Genomic DNA, 13,976 nt, shown 5'->3' with positions numbered 1-13,976 from the left:
ATACTTGAAAAGTATTAGGCATACCCAATCTCCCTCTATCTCCACTCTTTCGAGGTAAAAGCAAAATTTTTTTTTGTCATTTTCCCCTCACTTATCTCTTCCTTTTCTCTCCATCCAAACGCGGAATTAGTGCATATCCTAGACCACCAATCTCTATATAAAGGATTTTACAAACAACAATCTTATAACACAGAGCCAACAAAACTAAAAAAGGCCAATTCAGAGTCATGGCTCACATGATGTTCTTCATTTCTTTCATAGTTTCTCTAGCAGCCTTGCAAGCAACCCATGCAGTCGAATACAGTGCCACCAACAACGTCCCAAACACCCCGGGAGGAATTCGATTCACCAACGAAATCGGGCTCGAATACAGCAAACAAACTCTAGCCACCGCCACGGAGTTCTGCTGGAGGACCTTTCAGCAGAATTCCGAGGCAGACAGAAGGACCACCCCACGACTCGATTTATCCATCGAGGACATAGATGGGGTCGCCTTCAGCAGCAACGACCACATTCGCGTCAGCGCGAAGTACATAGAAGGGTACTCCGGTGACGTCAAAAGAGAAATCACCGGAGTACTCTACCATGAGGTGGTCCACTCGTGGCAGTGGAACGGGAACGGGCAGGGCCCCTCTGGATTGATAGAAGGAATTGCGGACTTTGTGAGGATGAGGGCCGGGTACACCCCGAGTTACTGGGTGCAGCCGGGGCAGGGTGATCGGTGGGACCAGGGTTACGATGTAACGATGTGGTTTCTTGATTACTGTAATGGTCTGAAAAACGGATTCGTGGCCGAAATTAACAAGAAGTTGAGAGATGGTTACAGTGACAACTTCTTTGTGGAGATTTTGGGGAAGTCAGTTGACCAGTTGTGGAGTGAATACAAGGCTAAGTATAACAATTAGAGCATTTATTGCCATATGTATGAATAAAAATTGACAGTACATTGTATTACGAAAAAGTGAATAAATTGTCTGAATAAAAGAAAATTGAAAGATTAGTTTTTGTAAATTTTACAAGTTGTTTCTTTTTGCATGATTTTGTCAAATGGGCTTCATTCAATGTCATAATCTTCTTGAATAGGTTCAAGCGATGAGAGAATTATGAATGCTGACCCACTAGAAAAACTAAATCAGTCTATAAGAATATGAGAATATATTGAAATATACAATATTTTTGTTACTCGACCAACTATGAGGAAAAAGCAAATACAACTGATACACCAATCAGTAAGACTGAAGATTGATGAGGTAGTAATTAATGCCAAAATAGCCAATTGAAAAGTAGTAATCATGGTTTTAATCCTCCAAGAGCTACCAACAAATGAATATACCATTTGATCCCTCTATCAGCCAAAAAAAAAATATTAATAAAACTCTATCATGAGAATTTTCTCACGAATACATTTACTCTTTTGTGACTTAACTTGCGGGTGGGGCTAGATATAAGGTTATTCGAACGCCAACTCGAACCAATCCGTATATAATTGGGCAGTTTTGCAAACACAATGTAAGCAGATACAGTTTGGAATATGGCATGATTGCGGGTTACGGGTTTAACCCACACCCGCAAGAATCCACCTACACTTGGACTTTTTTTTTATGAATTAAAAAAAAAATTAGAAAAAAACTTGGACCGTTGTTATTTTATTATTGTATTTTGGATGAATGTAAAAGTTAATGAAGAATTACTTTTAGGTAAACTTAGGATTTTAAATGATTTACTCTATAATTGTATTGTTAGGTAGTAGATAGTGAATGAGATTGATGATCTAGTTTAGGATTTTGAAAGATGTGTTTGTGTTAGTTTATTATTTAATTTAAAAGTTTAGAATTTTGAATGATTTGTTTGTATTAGAAATTAATTTTGTTGTGTTTTTAATTTTATAAGTTTTAATTCATTAATTATTAATGTTGGAGCATTTTAGAAAATGGGGGAAAAAGAACCCAAAATAAATATTTACAAAATGAAGAGAGAAAAAAAAAAAAAGGCTCCAAAATAAATTTTTAAAGAAAAAAATCTAATCCACAAACTGTTCGCAACCGCCCGTACATCTGCGAACTATATCCCCACAAACTGCAACCCGCACTGCGAGCAGTTGCGGGTTGAATTCTTCCCAAACCGCATACATGTGGGCGGGTCCAAACCGATCTGTAAACCATTCAAAACCGAACCGCGACCACCCCTACTCATAGGCAACCTGTGCGATACACGAAAATTTATTTTTTAAATGGAAATTGATTTTGTGTCTTAATATTTTTTGTTTAGAAAATTTTAATAATTGAAAGTCAAATACAAATAGATTTTCTAATGGTTAATGAAAATTTTTGTCACTGGGTGTGCGATCTTATGTAAAAGGCTCATGAAAATAATTTATTTCCAAGTTTTTTTTATAAAAAAAGTGTATTCTTAATCTGAAATCAAATCCTCATTTGTGTTAATCAAATTTATCAAAAATCATAAATTCTACTTGTATTCAAAAAAAAAAAAAAATTTGAATAAATAAACAACAAAAAATTCTATAATATACATATGACTTAATTATAACTCATAGTGTATTATTTTGGTTATTAATCGAAAAACTCTTTGCTAATTTCTTATATTTTTGGTTATATCTAAAGTGGTGCATCGAGTCTTTAATTATACTTAAAGTAGTGTTTGATTAGGATCTATTATAATATTTTTATATGACAGTATTTAAGTATTTTATTACACGAAAAAAGTGCAGGTTGATTCAAAGATTGGATTTATATTTATATTTATATAACAAGATCATAAGAGTTATTCACATTAATGCATAAAAAATTACAAATTCAAATCATAAACAGTGTCCTCAAAGGAAATCGGGCACAAAATTTCTATAACCTTAATAGTTTCAGTTCTCAAAGGGGTTATGATTAATTATGTGACACATCATAATAACCGTAAATTTTTTATTCCAGTCAAATTATTTTTGCATAACTTTTTTGGCAGAGCTCATGAAGGTGCATTATTAGTAATACTATAAATTCAAAAAATTTATTTAAAAATTATTCAAAAAACATCAATAGATACTTTAAATATACACAATCATTTTTTATGAATCATTATTCTTTAAAATAATACTCCATACTATTTATCATTTGGTATTTGTCAATTTATCTTCTAAAACTTAACAAAAAAGTATTGATCATGAGTTCCATTATGTTCATTAATCAATATCAAATTTGATGTTACACGTTTATGTACATCACTTCTAGAAATATGATATCTAACATAAAATCACAATGGAGTTAATTTTAATTAATGTAACGATATTTTATATTATGATATGTGTTACAAAAGAATAATATTAATTTTAATTAAAAATAAATTTTAAATTTAAGTTATTTATTTTAATAATCTTAGCATTATCGTTCTATAAAAGTGTTCCTTGAATATTTATATATAATAAATTTAGTTAAATTATTTGTTAATTTTGTTAATTTTGCTTTTATAGTGCTATAAAAGCATAATTATCATATAATGATTTTATATGATATATATTAAATTATAAGATATAAAATAAACACTCATTTTGATATTTAAAATAAGGGAATTTTTTTTTTAGAGTCACTGGTATTAAGATTTTATAGCATAAAAGACATCAAATATTTTCATAATGTCTAAGATTCCTGAAATTGATCCAGAGAAAATTCTATCCAGAGAATTTCTCTGGACTTCACAGAGAAATTCTAATTCCAGAGAAATTCTCTCCAAACTAGAAAAAATTGAAATTTTGTAAATTACCAGAAAAATAAGGATAACAGAGATTGGAAAATGCTTTTATCAAATCTTCTCAAGTAAACTAAGGGCTGGTTTGGCATACCTCAAAAAACCAAAAAGTCAAAAAGTTACTAAAAATTAAAAAGTTATCACTATTCACCAAAAAAAAATGTAAAAAAATTAATTTTACAAAAAAAAGTACAACTCACATGTCGCGTGAGTTGTGCTTTAGCTGCCCACCGTTTATACAAAGGAAACAGGCAGAGAAGCAAACAAGATGATGTTGTTCGGCCCGTAGGGGCCCATCACGAGTCCCGTTTTAATAATCTAAACCGTTCAATGTGTATATCTCATTGAGTAATATATATCTATAAAAACTCACGTTGATCGGATATCTCTAACTACATGATCAAATTAGTTTTGTATAAAAAATTGATGATGCTATGGTTAGCGGTTGACAAAAAACTAATCCGATCAGATAGCTATCGATATTCGATTAACGTGATTTTTTGCAAGCATATAATACTCAGCGAGTTCTACACATTGAACAGTTTCGATTTGCAAAACGGGACCCGTGGTGGGCCTCCACAGACCGAACAGCACTGTCCAATTCAATGCCCGAAAAGAAGGCAAACTTCCCCTATACACTACTCTGCCCACCGTATTGCCTACTCTACCCAAGCTTTTCCTATACACTAATTTATACAATTTTTTAATACACATTTTTTCGTAAAAAGTCAAAAAATTATCCCAAACAACCATATTTTTTTCTCAACTTTTTAGTCTAAAAAGTCAAAAAGTGCACTTATTTAGAACACCCCAAAATCAAGGTCACTGTAAAATGCACAGTACATGAATGATTCAAGTTTCAGACTTGGATTTTTTATTTACGATTCAGATTACCAGAAAAAGAAGAAATAGAGATCGAACAAAGCTCAGATCAGATCAAAGCTCAGACGCCATTGATGTAGCAGAGAGAGAAGAGAGAGACCAAATCTAGAGAGAGAGAAGAAATCAGAGATCGAACAATGCTTTAATCAAATCTAGAGATACAAGTGAAAACCTGGATTGCCCGCGACGGAGCTAGGGGGCCCATAAACGACCTTAAAGGAACTTTTGAGAACAGAAGGGGGAGGAAGAAAGTGGTCGAGACAACTGTTCTAAACCTCACTGGAGACAGAAGCAACATAGCTGGTTGACAGCGTCGGAAACTTTGCGGCGGAGAAATCACCGTTGGATACCAATGCAAACGCCATTGATGTAACAGAGAGAGAGAGAGAGAGAGAGAGAGAGAGAGAAAAAGAGACCAAAGCTCAGATCTCTCGGAGATAGTTTTTGAAGCCCTTTGGTTTCTTCTCAAATTTCTCTGTGATATATGGGTATGGGGTTGAGGAACATTAGATATCATAAAATAATATTGTGGATCTCTTCTATTATTAAAAATAGAAAAATGACCTTAGACTAATTTTTCTTAAAAATAATAGTTAAATTAGAAAGAGAATTAGTAATATAAAACTAAAAGTGATTCTAATTATTTATTTTTATTTTCATTTGTATAATAAATATATAGAAATAGAACTACACCAAATTTATTTAAAAGATTAAATATAAATATGTTGTGATTGGATTAAGAAAAAAAATACATAAATTAATTAAGTAGAATATTGGTTTTTTTCTTTAATATTCTTTTTGAATTATTCATACATATTGTATATAAGCATATAAAATTTAAATTAAATTATATATGTCATAATAATTAAATTAATTAAATTATAATTATATATATGAAAAATAAGTATTTCTCAAATAAAATCCATATAAAATTGATTATTATAATTGAAATTAAATTTGTGTGAAACTTTATGTAAATGGAAAATGCATGTAGATGTGAATTTTTTTTTTTTAAAATAAGTCTTTAAAATATATGACCTACTCATATATATATAATATTAATTTTTTTATCACTTTATTTGTACATTGTTTACTCGGATAATGATAGGAATTAAGGCCATGTTTGTTTGGGCGGATTGGATTAGCATTCCCATGACTAATAGTCCTAGGACTACGAATCCGTTGGATTATGTATCATATCTTAACTAATAGTTATGTTTAAAATAATTAGTCCGTATTTCAATTGTTTAACCAAACATCGGATTAATAATTTTATTGGACTATTAATTCAATCCCAAGCTCATGTCCACCCAAACAAACATAACTTAAATGTTTATTATATGGATTGAAAAAGAAGAAATACATTGGACAAATCACAAAACTTGTTTAGACAGGTACACGATTACGTGTGTTCTGAACTTACGTTTTCGTACGGCTCATAATATCTTATGATCAATTTCCTACGAAACACCGTGCTGAAAGGGATGTGTTCGATTCCTTATAATACTGTAAAATTTTAAAAATAAAAAATAAATACGAGGATAGAAGTATGGTCGGATACGTCTATACTTATTTTATAATTCATAGTATATAAATAAATTAAAAATTCAAATGCAAACAAAAAAAAATTAAAGTACTTTCATAATGGTAATAAAAACCAAAGTATTTTATATTTTTAATAATTGTAAAAATTCTCTATATTTAAAAAAAATTAAAAATAGGAACAATTTAATTGTTTCAGTACCCCGATAATTTTTTAAAAATTATATTATGCCTTGATGTACTTACAAAAATATTCAAAACATACCTATCATTGAATATTACTCAAAATATTTCTCACATTTAATCACCACCTATATGGATGCAGTTGTACGTGTACCCAGTAAAATGTGATCAAATTTCTCAATCTTGGGGTGCGGACTTATTGTACGGTCGCAAATTATTTCTAGAGACCCGTTTCCATTGCAATTTTTGTTTTTTGTTTTCTTCTATTTTTAACTTAATCCTTATGACCAGTTTAATTTCTAGAACAAAGACCCATTGGTCCACCTTTATGTCATGTTTGGAAGGACAAAAAAGAAAAAGAAGAGAATGGAAAACCCATTCTTAACTCTGGATACATTTGCACTTTCATATTCAATTTTTGTACAGCAGAACCGACATTTGAAATGAATCCATACCGTAAATTAAATTTTTAAATAAATTTTCTTTTAACATTACTATTATTTCTGAGACCCTATTTGCCAAGTGGGAAAAAGTTACAGGTCTAATGTCTTGTCCTCCGTGTTGAACCGTCCACCATCAATGTGATGAACTTTCGCTTTCTTGCTTTTGTTTAATTTTTCCACAAACAAATGGCCTAACCTGATCCTTACGACCAGATTAATTTATGCCATGTTTGGTAGGAGAGAAAAGAAAATAAAAAGAATGAAAGACTAAAAAACATTACACTTTGCACCCCTTATTTTACACCAATCTCATTATGCTCCCACTTTTCAATTGTAGTAATCAAATCCTTACACTTGTGATCAAGTGCCAATGCCAATATTTGTAATGGATAGGAATTTGACTATTACAATTGAAAGGTGAAAGATCAAAGTGTGATTAAATGTAAAGAGTAGGGTGCAAAGTGCAATTTACACCCAAAAAAAACAAAACCTATTCTTACCAGCTAATCAGAGGCCACAGATCTCTATATAAATCATCTAATGGTGCAAAGCTAGACTACAACAAAAAAAAAAAAAAGAGAAAACAATATAGTCATGTCTAATATGATGTTGTTCCTTTCTTTTCTAGTGATTCTAGCAGCCACCATGCAAGAAACACATGCAGTTGAGTTCAGTGTCACCAACAACGTTCCAACCACCCCCGGAGGAATCCGGTTCGCAAATGAAATCGGGCTCGATTACACCAAGCAAACACTCATCTCCGCCACGAATTTCATATGGAGCACCTTCCAGGAGAACACCGACGCAGACAGAAAGAACGTTGCTCAAGTGAGCCTGTTCATCAACCCGCAAGGGTGGCCCAGTGGGTGAGGGAAGAAAACTTGGGGTATGGGAGTTTGCTCCTCCTGAAGGTCCTAAGTTCGAATCCCACTCCCCACGGGTTACTGTGCGGGCCACTGGAGGTTTGCCCGGTCGTTAACTTCAGGACCCTCAGGATTAGTCCCATGCTTCGGCTGTGGGGATATCTGAGTCATCAAAAAAAAAAAGTGAGCCTGTTCATCGACACCATGGGTGGTGTTGCCTACACGAGCAACAATGAGATCCACGTTAGCGCAAATTACATACAAAGCTACTCGGGAGATGTTAAAACTGAAATCACCGGGGTGGTGTATCATGAGATGATGCACGTGTGGCAGTGGGACGGGAGACCCCAAACCGCTGCCCCTGGAGGACTGATAGAAGGTGTTGCAGATTATGTGAGGTTGAAGGCTGGATATGCACCAAGTCACTGGGTGCAGCCCGGGCAGGGAGACCGGTGGGACCAGGGTTACGATGTTACGGCCCGATTCCTGGACTATTGTGACAGTCTGAAAAATGGGTTTGTGGCAGAACTTAACAAGAAGATAAGAAACGGTTATAGTGCTGACTATTTTGTTCAGCTACTCGGCAAGACAGTTGATCAGCTCTGGAGTGACTACAAGGCCAAGTATAACAACTAGACATGTTCTATCATGGGCATATGAGTCATATGCATGAATAAACAGTGAAAAGTATACGTACAACTGATTTTCTGTAATGACTAATGAATAGATTGTCTAAATAAAAGAGAGTTTTAAGTATCATCCAGATTACTCTAGCAAATTGCAGATTGTTTCTTTTTGCATATTTTTGTCGTCTTATTCTTATACAACTCACAGTGACTAGCATTAGGGAAATAATTTTCTAGGCTATAAAAGCAAAAGCCCGGTAATAGAGAGAGCATCAAAGTATCAGTTTATCACATTCATGATTTCTACCAGTATCAGAGTCTATAGCTAAAAGTTATTTTAAACAAATATATATATAATGAAACATGAGCATTCAATTCATTTCAAACAGCTAATAGTAATACAGAGGAAACTTCAACTTCATGGTTACAGAGCAGCATACAAAATAAAACGGGTCAAGGAAACAAACACATGAATTATCTAGATTTTTTTGTTGTTTCAGTTTAAAACCAAACACATGAATAAGTCAATTCTAATATGGCTTGATTCACAATTTTGGAAACAACCCAACGGGCACTAATAATACTGGATTCAATGACACAACACAATGAAAAAATCCACACAAAATTCATATTGAAACTCTTCTAGCAAAAAACCCAAAATGGAAAAAACAAAATATGACAGATGGCACACTACAAGAATTTACACAATTGCCGACCACTTTTGCCGACCAAAAAAATTTTGGTCGCAAAAAAATGACATTTGGCGACCAAATATTAATTAGCCGCGAATGATCATTATTTTTGGCGACCAAATATTATTGGTCGCAGAATGTTATATTTTGGCGACCAAAAAATGAGTTGGTCGCAGAAAGTGGTATACTTTTGCTGACCAACTACAAATTTGGTCGCGGAAGGTCACATATTTTTTGGTGACCAAAAATTTGGTTGCCAAAAACTTATTTTCAGCAACCAAAAAAAATTAGTCGCCAAATTAGTACTTTTGGCGACTAATATTTTAGTCGCCATTGATTGAGATTTGGCGACTAAAAAAGTTTGTCGGCGAAGGTACCTTTTCTGCGACTAATATGGTCTTTTGGTCGCCAAAAATTTGGGAGGGAAATTTGAAACATGGAGGGGGGAAATGCAATTTTTTGGCGACAAAAAAACTTTGGTCGCAATCAAAAAACGACGTCGTTTTGTACCTGCAAAACAGGAAAAAAAAAATTAAAAAAAAGCCCTGAGCTCCTCTCTGTCTCCAACTCTCTCTCTCTCGGTGTTCTCTTTCTCAATCGGCTTGCAACTGCTCAAGAATTGCAGCCAATTCCAGTCCAGAATCCCAGCCAATTCTAGTCCAGAGTCCAACATTTCTTCCTCAATCTTCTCTTTCTTCTCCTGATCCTCGGCCCTAGCTAGACGAGTACACCACACAATCTTCAACCGGTTCTACAACAAACACTTAACAAGGCTGAAATTATCGAATTGGAGATGACCCAAAAGCTTGGTCTCAACTTTAAGATCATCATCATCTTCAGTAAGAATTGCAAGAACCTCTTTTGCAAGCTTCTTGCTCTGGTGAGGATCAATCCGTTGCTTGTAGACCTGAGAAATCTTCCTCCTGTTCTTCTTCCTCGTCAAACACAATAGTAAAACCCACATTATCATCAATCATAACATTGTCTTCTTCTTCTTGGAAATCAGTGATTAGGTTCCCAATACAAACCATCTGATCGAAAACATGACTCGACATAGGGTTCAACAATTTCTCAATCTCCTCCATCTTGTTGGGGTTATTGTTCTTCAAAACACCCAAAACCTCATCAGCGGCAGTGGCGACTATTCCGGGAGGCTGACCACCGCCCAATTGCTGTTGTACGAGGCTAAGCATGGCCTCATAGGGAACCCTAGTTTTCTTTGTCTTGGGCTCATAAAAAAAGGCCCAAATTTGATTCTACTGATTATGGCTCTGCAATAATACTGTTCCTGTACTGTCAGGTAGATAAGCTAAAGAAGAAGCTTAGACATGAAGAGAATGTTCACAGAGCATTAGAGAGGGCTTTCACCAGACCCTTGGGAGCCCTACCTCATCTTCCTCCTTATCTGCCTCCATCTGTTAGTAATTTACTCTCTGTGTAAACATTTTTTATATTTGATTTCATTTTTATATTTGTAATTGTGAATAGTATTTGCAATTTGGATAAGCGAACCACAAACAATTTCAGTAATAATGAGAATAATGGACATACAAATTTGAATGGAAAGATTGACATTGATGCAATTTCCCCAATTTCACCTAATATTTTTTTATCTAACAATCAATGAATTTTGACCACAAAATGTATCTTGGCTGAGAATTGTGATTATAATTCTAAATTTTGATTTGTTTCGACACTAGAGCTTCTTCCTGAAGTGGTTGTTTTGGAAGAGGAGGTTGTTAGGCTTGAAGAACAGGTTGTGCATTTCAGACAAGGCCTTTATCATGTACTAAAAATATTTTTCCTGCTTTCTTGGTTAAACTTGTGGAAATATGTATATAATTGCTGATCAACCGATTTTATTATTTTGAACAATAGTAGAACTAGAGTAATTCCTGCTAAAAGTCTTAATTTATAACTTTACATGCTTGTGCCTTTTTTAATTCCTATCAGCTCAGTTGCTGACACTAAAATTTCTCTATTGCTTGTGGCAAATTTTTTTAGTTTCATTTTCCCCTGATTTCAGTAAGAGCATATGGATAAAGGTTTATTCATGTGTTCAAGATTTAGTGAAGGAATTCTCTCCCTTTTGTTGATCAAGGTAGAGAGGGGAATCGATCAGAACCAGTAGAACCTCATCTGGTAGTCCAAATGGACATAGAGAGTTCTGTACTGTACCAGAAAACCTGCCTCGACTATTGTTTTGAAAAACCAATAAAGGTGAGAAATTTTAGTCGCTAAAAAAAATTTGAGAAATCAGTCGCTAAAAATTGCCGACCACTTTTGCCAATTGTGAAAAATTTGAGAAATCTTGGGTTGGGTGTATTGATTTAGGGTTTTGAGTGTTTTTGTGTAATGGATATATATGCTGTTTTAGATTTTTTAATGTGGCCCTTGATTGCTTGTTGAATTTGAGAAAGGTTATTTACAGATCTAGGGTTTTGGTAACTGCAGGATTTAGGGTTTTATTTCGAATTATAATTCTTAAATCTTTGGCCTTTTGACATTATTTATGCAAAGTTGACCATAAATTACTTTTACTCATTTATCTTGAAATTCACCAATTATTTCTCAAATAGTTGTTACTTTTCTCTGTTGCAGCGAAAAATAAAGATCATAATCTAACTATATTTTCAAGGATCTAATATATTCTCATTAGTGGAACTTACTACTGACTATAATATCTTGATTGCTATTTTCTTTACAAAGACAAGTTGAAACTAATAGCTAAACTGAAATGTGGATGAAAGTGGTGAAGGGTTTAAGTCAAGTTTTATTGCTTAACAAAACATCACTTGAGGTGCTGTGTGCATGCACAGGATTTTGTACTCTGGTAGAATCTGTAGCATAGTGCTGGGAATTTAGGGTGTGGGTCTTCATGAAACATGAATATCTGGTAGTGTTCATGACATGAATTGTACTCTCCGTTAACATCATATGTATGTTGTGTGTATATGATACACCCATGTACTGTGTACATCATTAAATGTAACCTCTGTGTAGAGTTCTATGATTTTAAAACTGTTCTTAAGAATTTGGATCTGGCATGAACTTTTCAATTTTGCTTTGTGTGTTTTCAAACTTGGAGATAATTACACCCCTCCAACAAATGTGGTTCCAGATATCATGCCATTTAACTGCCAGTGGATTCTCTCCGTGTTGAACAAGGCCATATCAAAAACTGTGACATCACTGGACTCGTATAGATTTTCTGATGCTGCTACTGCAGTATATTCATGGTGGCAGTTCCAGTTATGTGATGTGTTTATTGAAGCCGTCAAGCCCTACTTTGCCAGTGATGCTCAAGCATTTGCTTCTGAAAGGAGTTATGCACAAGACACCTTGTCAGTGTGTCTGGAATAACTAATTGGATGATGGGTTCTATTGCTGTTTGTTTTGGTTGTTTATCATTTATAATGGTAATAAGCTGTCTTAATACTGGAAAGTAACATCAATTAATGCTGCTCCTCAACCTTTGTTCTACTGTTTGCAGTGCTGGACAAATGAGAAAGTAGAGTATGAGATGGATATGATTGAGTCAGCCGTGAAATCACTCAGGTCACTCAGGGCGTTGATGCCTGCAAAAGAAAGGCATGAAAGGTAAATGTTTAAATGATATGTTTTTTTGTTTTTCATTTTATTGTATAATAGAATTTTTTTTTGGGTTATTTATTTATTTTTTTTCATTCATGAAAAGCATCTAAGCTTTAGTTGTTTATTCTTTTTTTATTCCTCATATTTTAGGCCAGGGAAATATTCTAATGTTTATTTTATGAAATACCTATTTGCTATGTATACAGTTCCATTTCTGATTATACTACTTCTGTGTAAGCCAAAATTCCTTTCCTTGGATTGTAATGACAATGTTTAAATAGTGAATAAGAAAATAAATCGTTATGTAGGAGTGAGATTTTTTGAATTGTTACCAACAAATACTTCGGAAATAATATGTAGTTGCCTTTTCATAAAGAAAATTCTATGAGGAAACATGAAGACTGGTTAATACTTGGTAATGGGACACGTCCTATATAGAATTTTGGTCATGGAACATTCTGTGAGGGGACATTGATGAGAATGTTCATTATTATTGTTTATATTTATAGTGCTGGTTAGAATTTGATTTGAATTTTTCCGAATTTTAGTGGTCATATGTTGTAGTAGTGACTGACCTTCCAGCATGATTGAAATGTGTTAAACAAAGATGTTGGTGGCCCATCTGAGAAGTTCTGGGGTTTACTTACTCTCCTTACTTGGTGGCCCATCTCAAAAATTAGATTCCATTAAACTTTGAGTCAGAGAGCTAGTCTTAGCTTTTTGCTAAAAGAAAATTTCTCTGAAGAGATTTTCCTCTTTAATGTGTTTTCAAAATTCCTCCCCTGGGAGTATTATACAGATCCTTATTCACTTCTTTTCTTGAAAAAGCACTCTCCGGTTGGCATGATGAGTTACGTAAAGACATTGAACAACTGTGTATGCAGCAAGTTGGTTCTGGTTACCTTGCTGTGGCTACTCGAATGCATTTTCAGAGGTATATTATTTATCTCAAGTCCATCAGATGAAGTTGTTATCATTAATAATTTTTTTGGTAGGTATGCGTTGGCATTATCTTTTCAAATTGGAAATAAGAATGCATTGTGAATTTATCCCCCCCCCATTAGGACAGCTGCCTTGGAGCAGGAGATTGAGAGCTTGAAAAAGAAGTTAACTGCTTGCACTAGAGAGAAGTTAAATCTCCAAGAGGAGCTTTCGGAAGCTTACCGTGTCAAAGTGAGGCTCCTTACCTTTTTTCACTTTGTTATTTTTTATTTTTATAAGCACTTGCATAGTCCTACTGCCAACAATCTTACATGTTTCCTATTTTGTCTCAGGGCCAGTTGGCTGATTTACATGCTGCAAAGGTATCAAAGGCATCGCTCTCTTTCTCTCTCTACATCCTGCACATGTGTTCACATTGGAGGTGTTGGCAGGAAGTTAACTTATGAATTATTCACT

The 13,976-nt window shown here is 34.0% G+C and overlaps 2 protein-coding genes and 2 long non-coding RNA genes across 4 annotated transcripts; 3 read left to right on the top strand and 1 right to left on the bottom strand.

Moving 5' to 3' along the window:
- The first annotated feature begins 2 nt into the window (after nucleotides 1–2).
- Nucleotides 3–1,011, top strand: LOC114321203 (uncharacterized). Its single transcript, XM_028268355.2, has one exon. It carries the CDS (start codon nucleotides 228–230, stop codon nucleotides 903–905), a length of 678 nt encoding a protein of 225 aa, XP_028124156.1. The 5' UTR covers nucleotides 3–227; the 3' UTR covers nucleotides 906–1,011.
- A 6,350-nt stretch (nucleotides 1,012–7,361) lies between these two features.
- On the bottom strand, nucleotides 7,362–8,821 carry LOC145819962 (uncharacterized). The gene is made up of 2 exons (XR_014360791.1): nucleotides 7,856–8,821; nucleotides 7,362–7,637 (listed from the first exon to the last, which is right to left on the bottom strand). It is a non-coding gene; the product is annotated as an uncharacterized LOC145819962 (long non-coding RNA).
- Nucleotides 7,368–8,425, top strand: LOC114321192 (uncharacterized). Its single transcript, XM_082914063.1, has 2 exons — nucleotides 7,368–7,637; nucleotides 7,856–8,425. Exons 1-2 carry the CDS (start codon nucleotides 7,398–7,400, stop codon nucleotides 8,300–8,302), a joined length of 687 nt encoding a protein of 228 aa, XP_082770189.1. The 5' UTR covers nucleotides 7,368–7,397; the 3' UTR covers nucleotides 8,303–8,425.
- A 2,799-nt stretch (nucleotides 8,822–11,620) lies between the features above and the next one.
- Nucleotides 11,621–13,532, top strand: LOC145819520 (uncharacterized). The gene is made up of 3 exons (XR_014360270.1): nucleotides 11,621–12,403; nucleotides 12,478–12,584; nucleotides 13,407–13,532. It is a non-coding gene; the product is annotated as an uncharacterized LOC145819520 (long non-coding RNA).
- Nucleotides 13,533–13,976: the final 444 nt, after the last annotated feature.

The sequence above is a fragment of the Camellia sinensis genome, chromosome 2 (assembly GCF_055761805.1).
Source record: "Camellia sinensis isolate YWXY chromosome 2, ASM5576180v1, whole genome shotgun sequence".
Lineage (NCBI taxonomy): Eukaryota > Viridiplantae > Streptophyta > Magnoliopsida > Ericales > Theaceae > Camellia > Camellia sinensis.
This window is presented reverse-complemented; position numbering and strand designations above follow the sequence as displayed.

Coding starts and splice junctions, on each gene's coding strand:
- LOC114321203 (XM_028268355.2), top strand. CDS start 228: ATGGCTCACATGATGTTCTTCATTTCTTTCATAGTTTCTCTAGCAGCC.
- LOC114321192 (XM_082914063.1), top strand. CDS start 7,398: ATGTCTAATATGATGTTGTTCCTTTCTTTTCTAGTGATTCTAGCAGCC. Junction 7,638..7,855: donor AGAACGTTGCTCAAGTGAGC/CTGTTCATCAAC, acceptor AAAAAAGTGAGC/CTGTTCATCGACACCATGGG.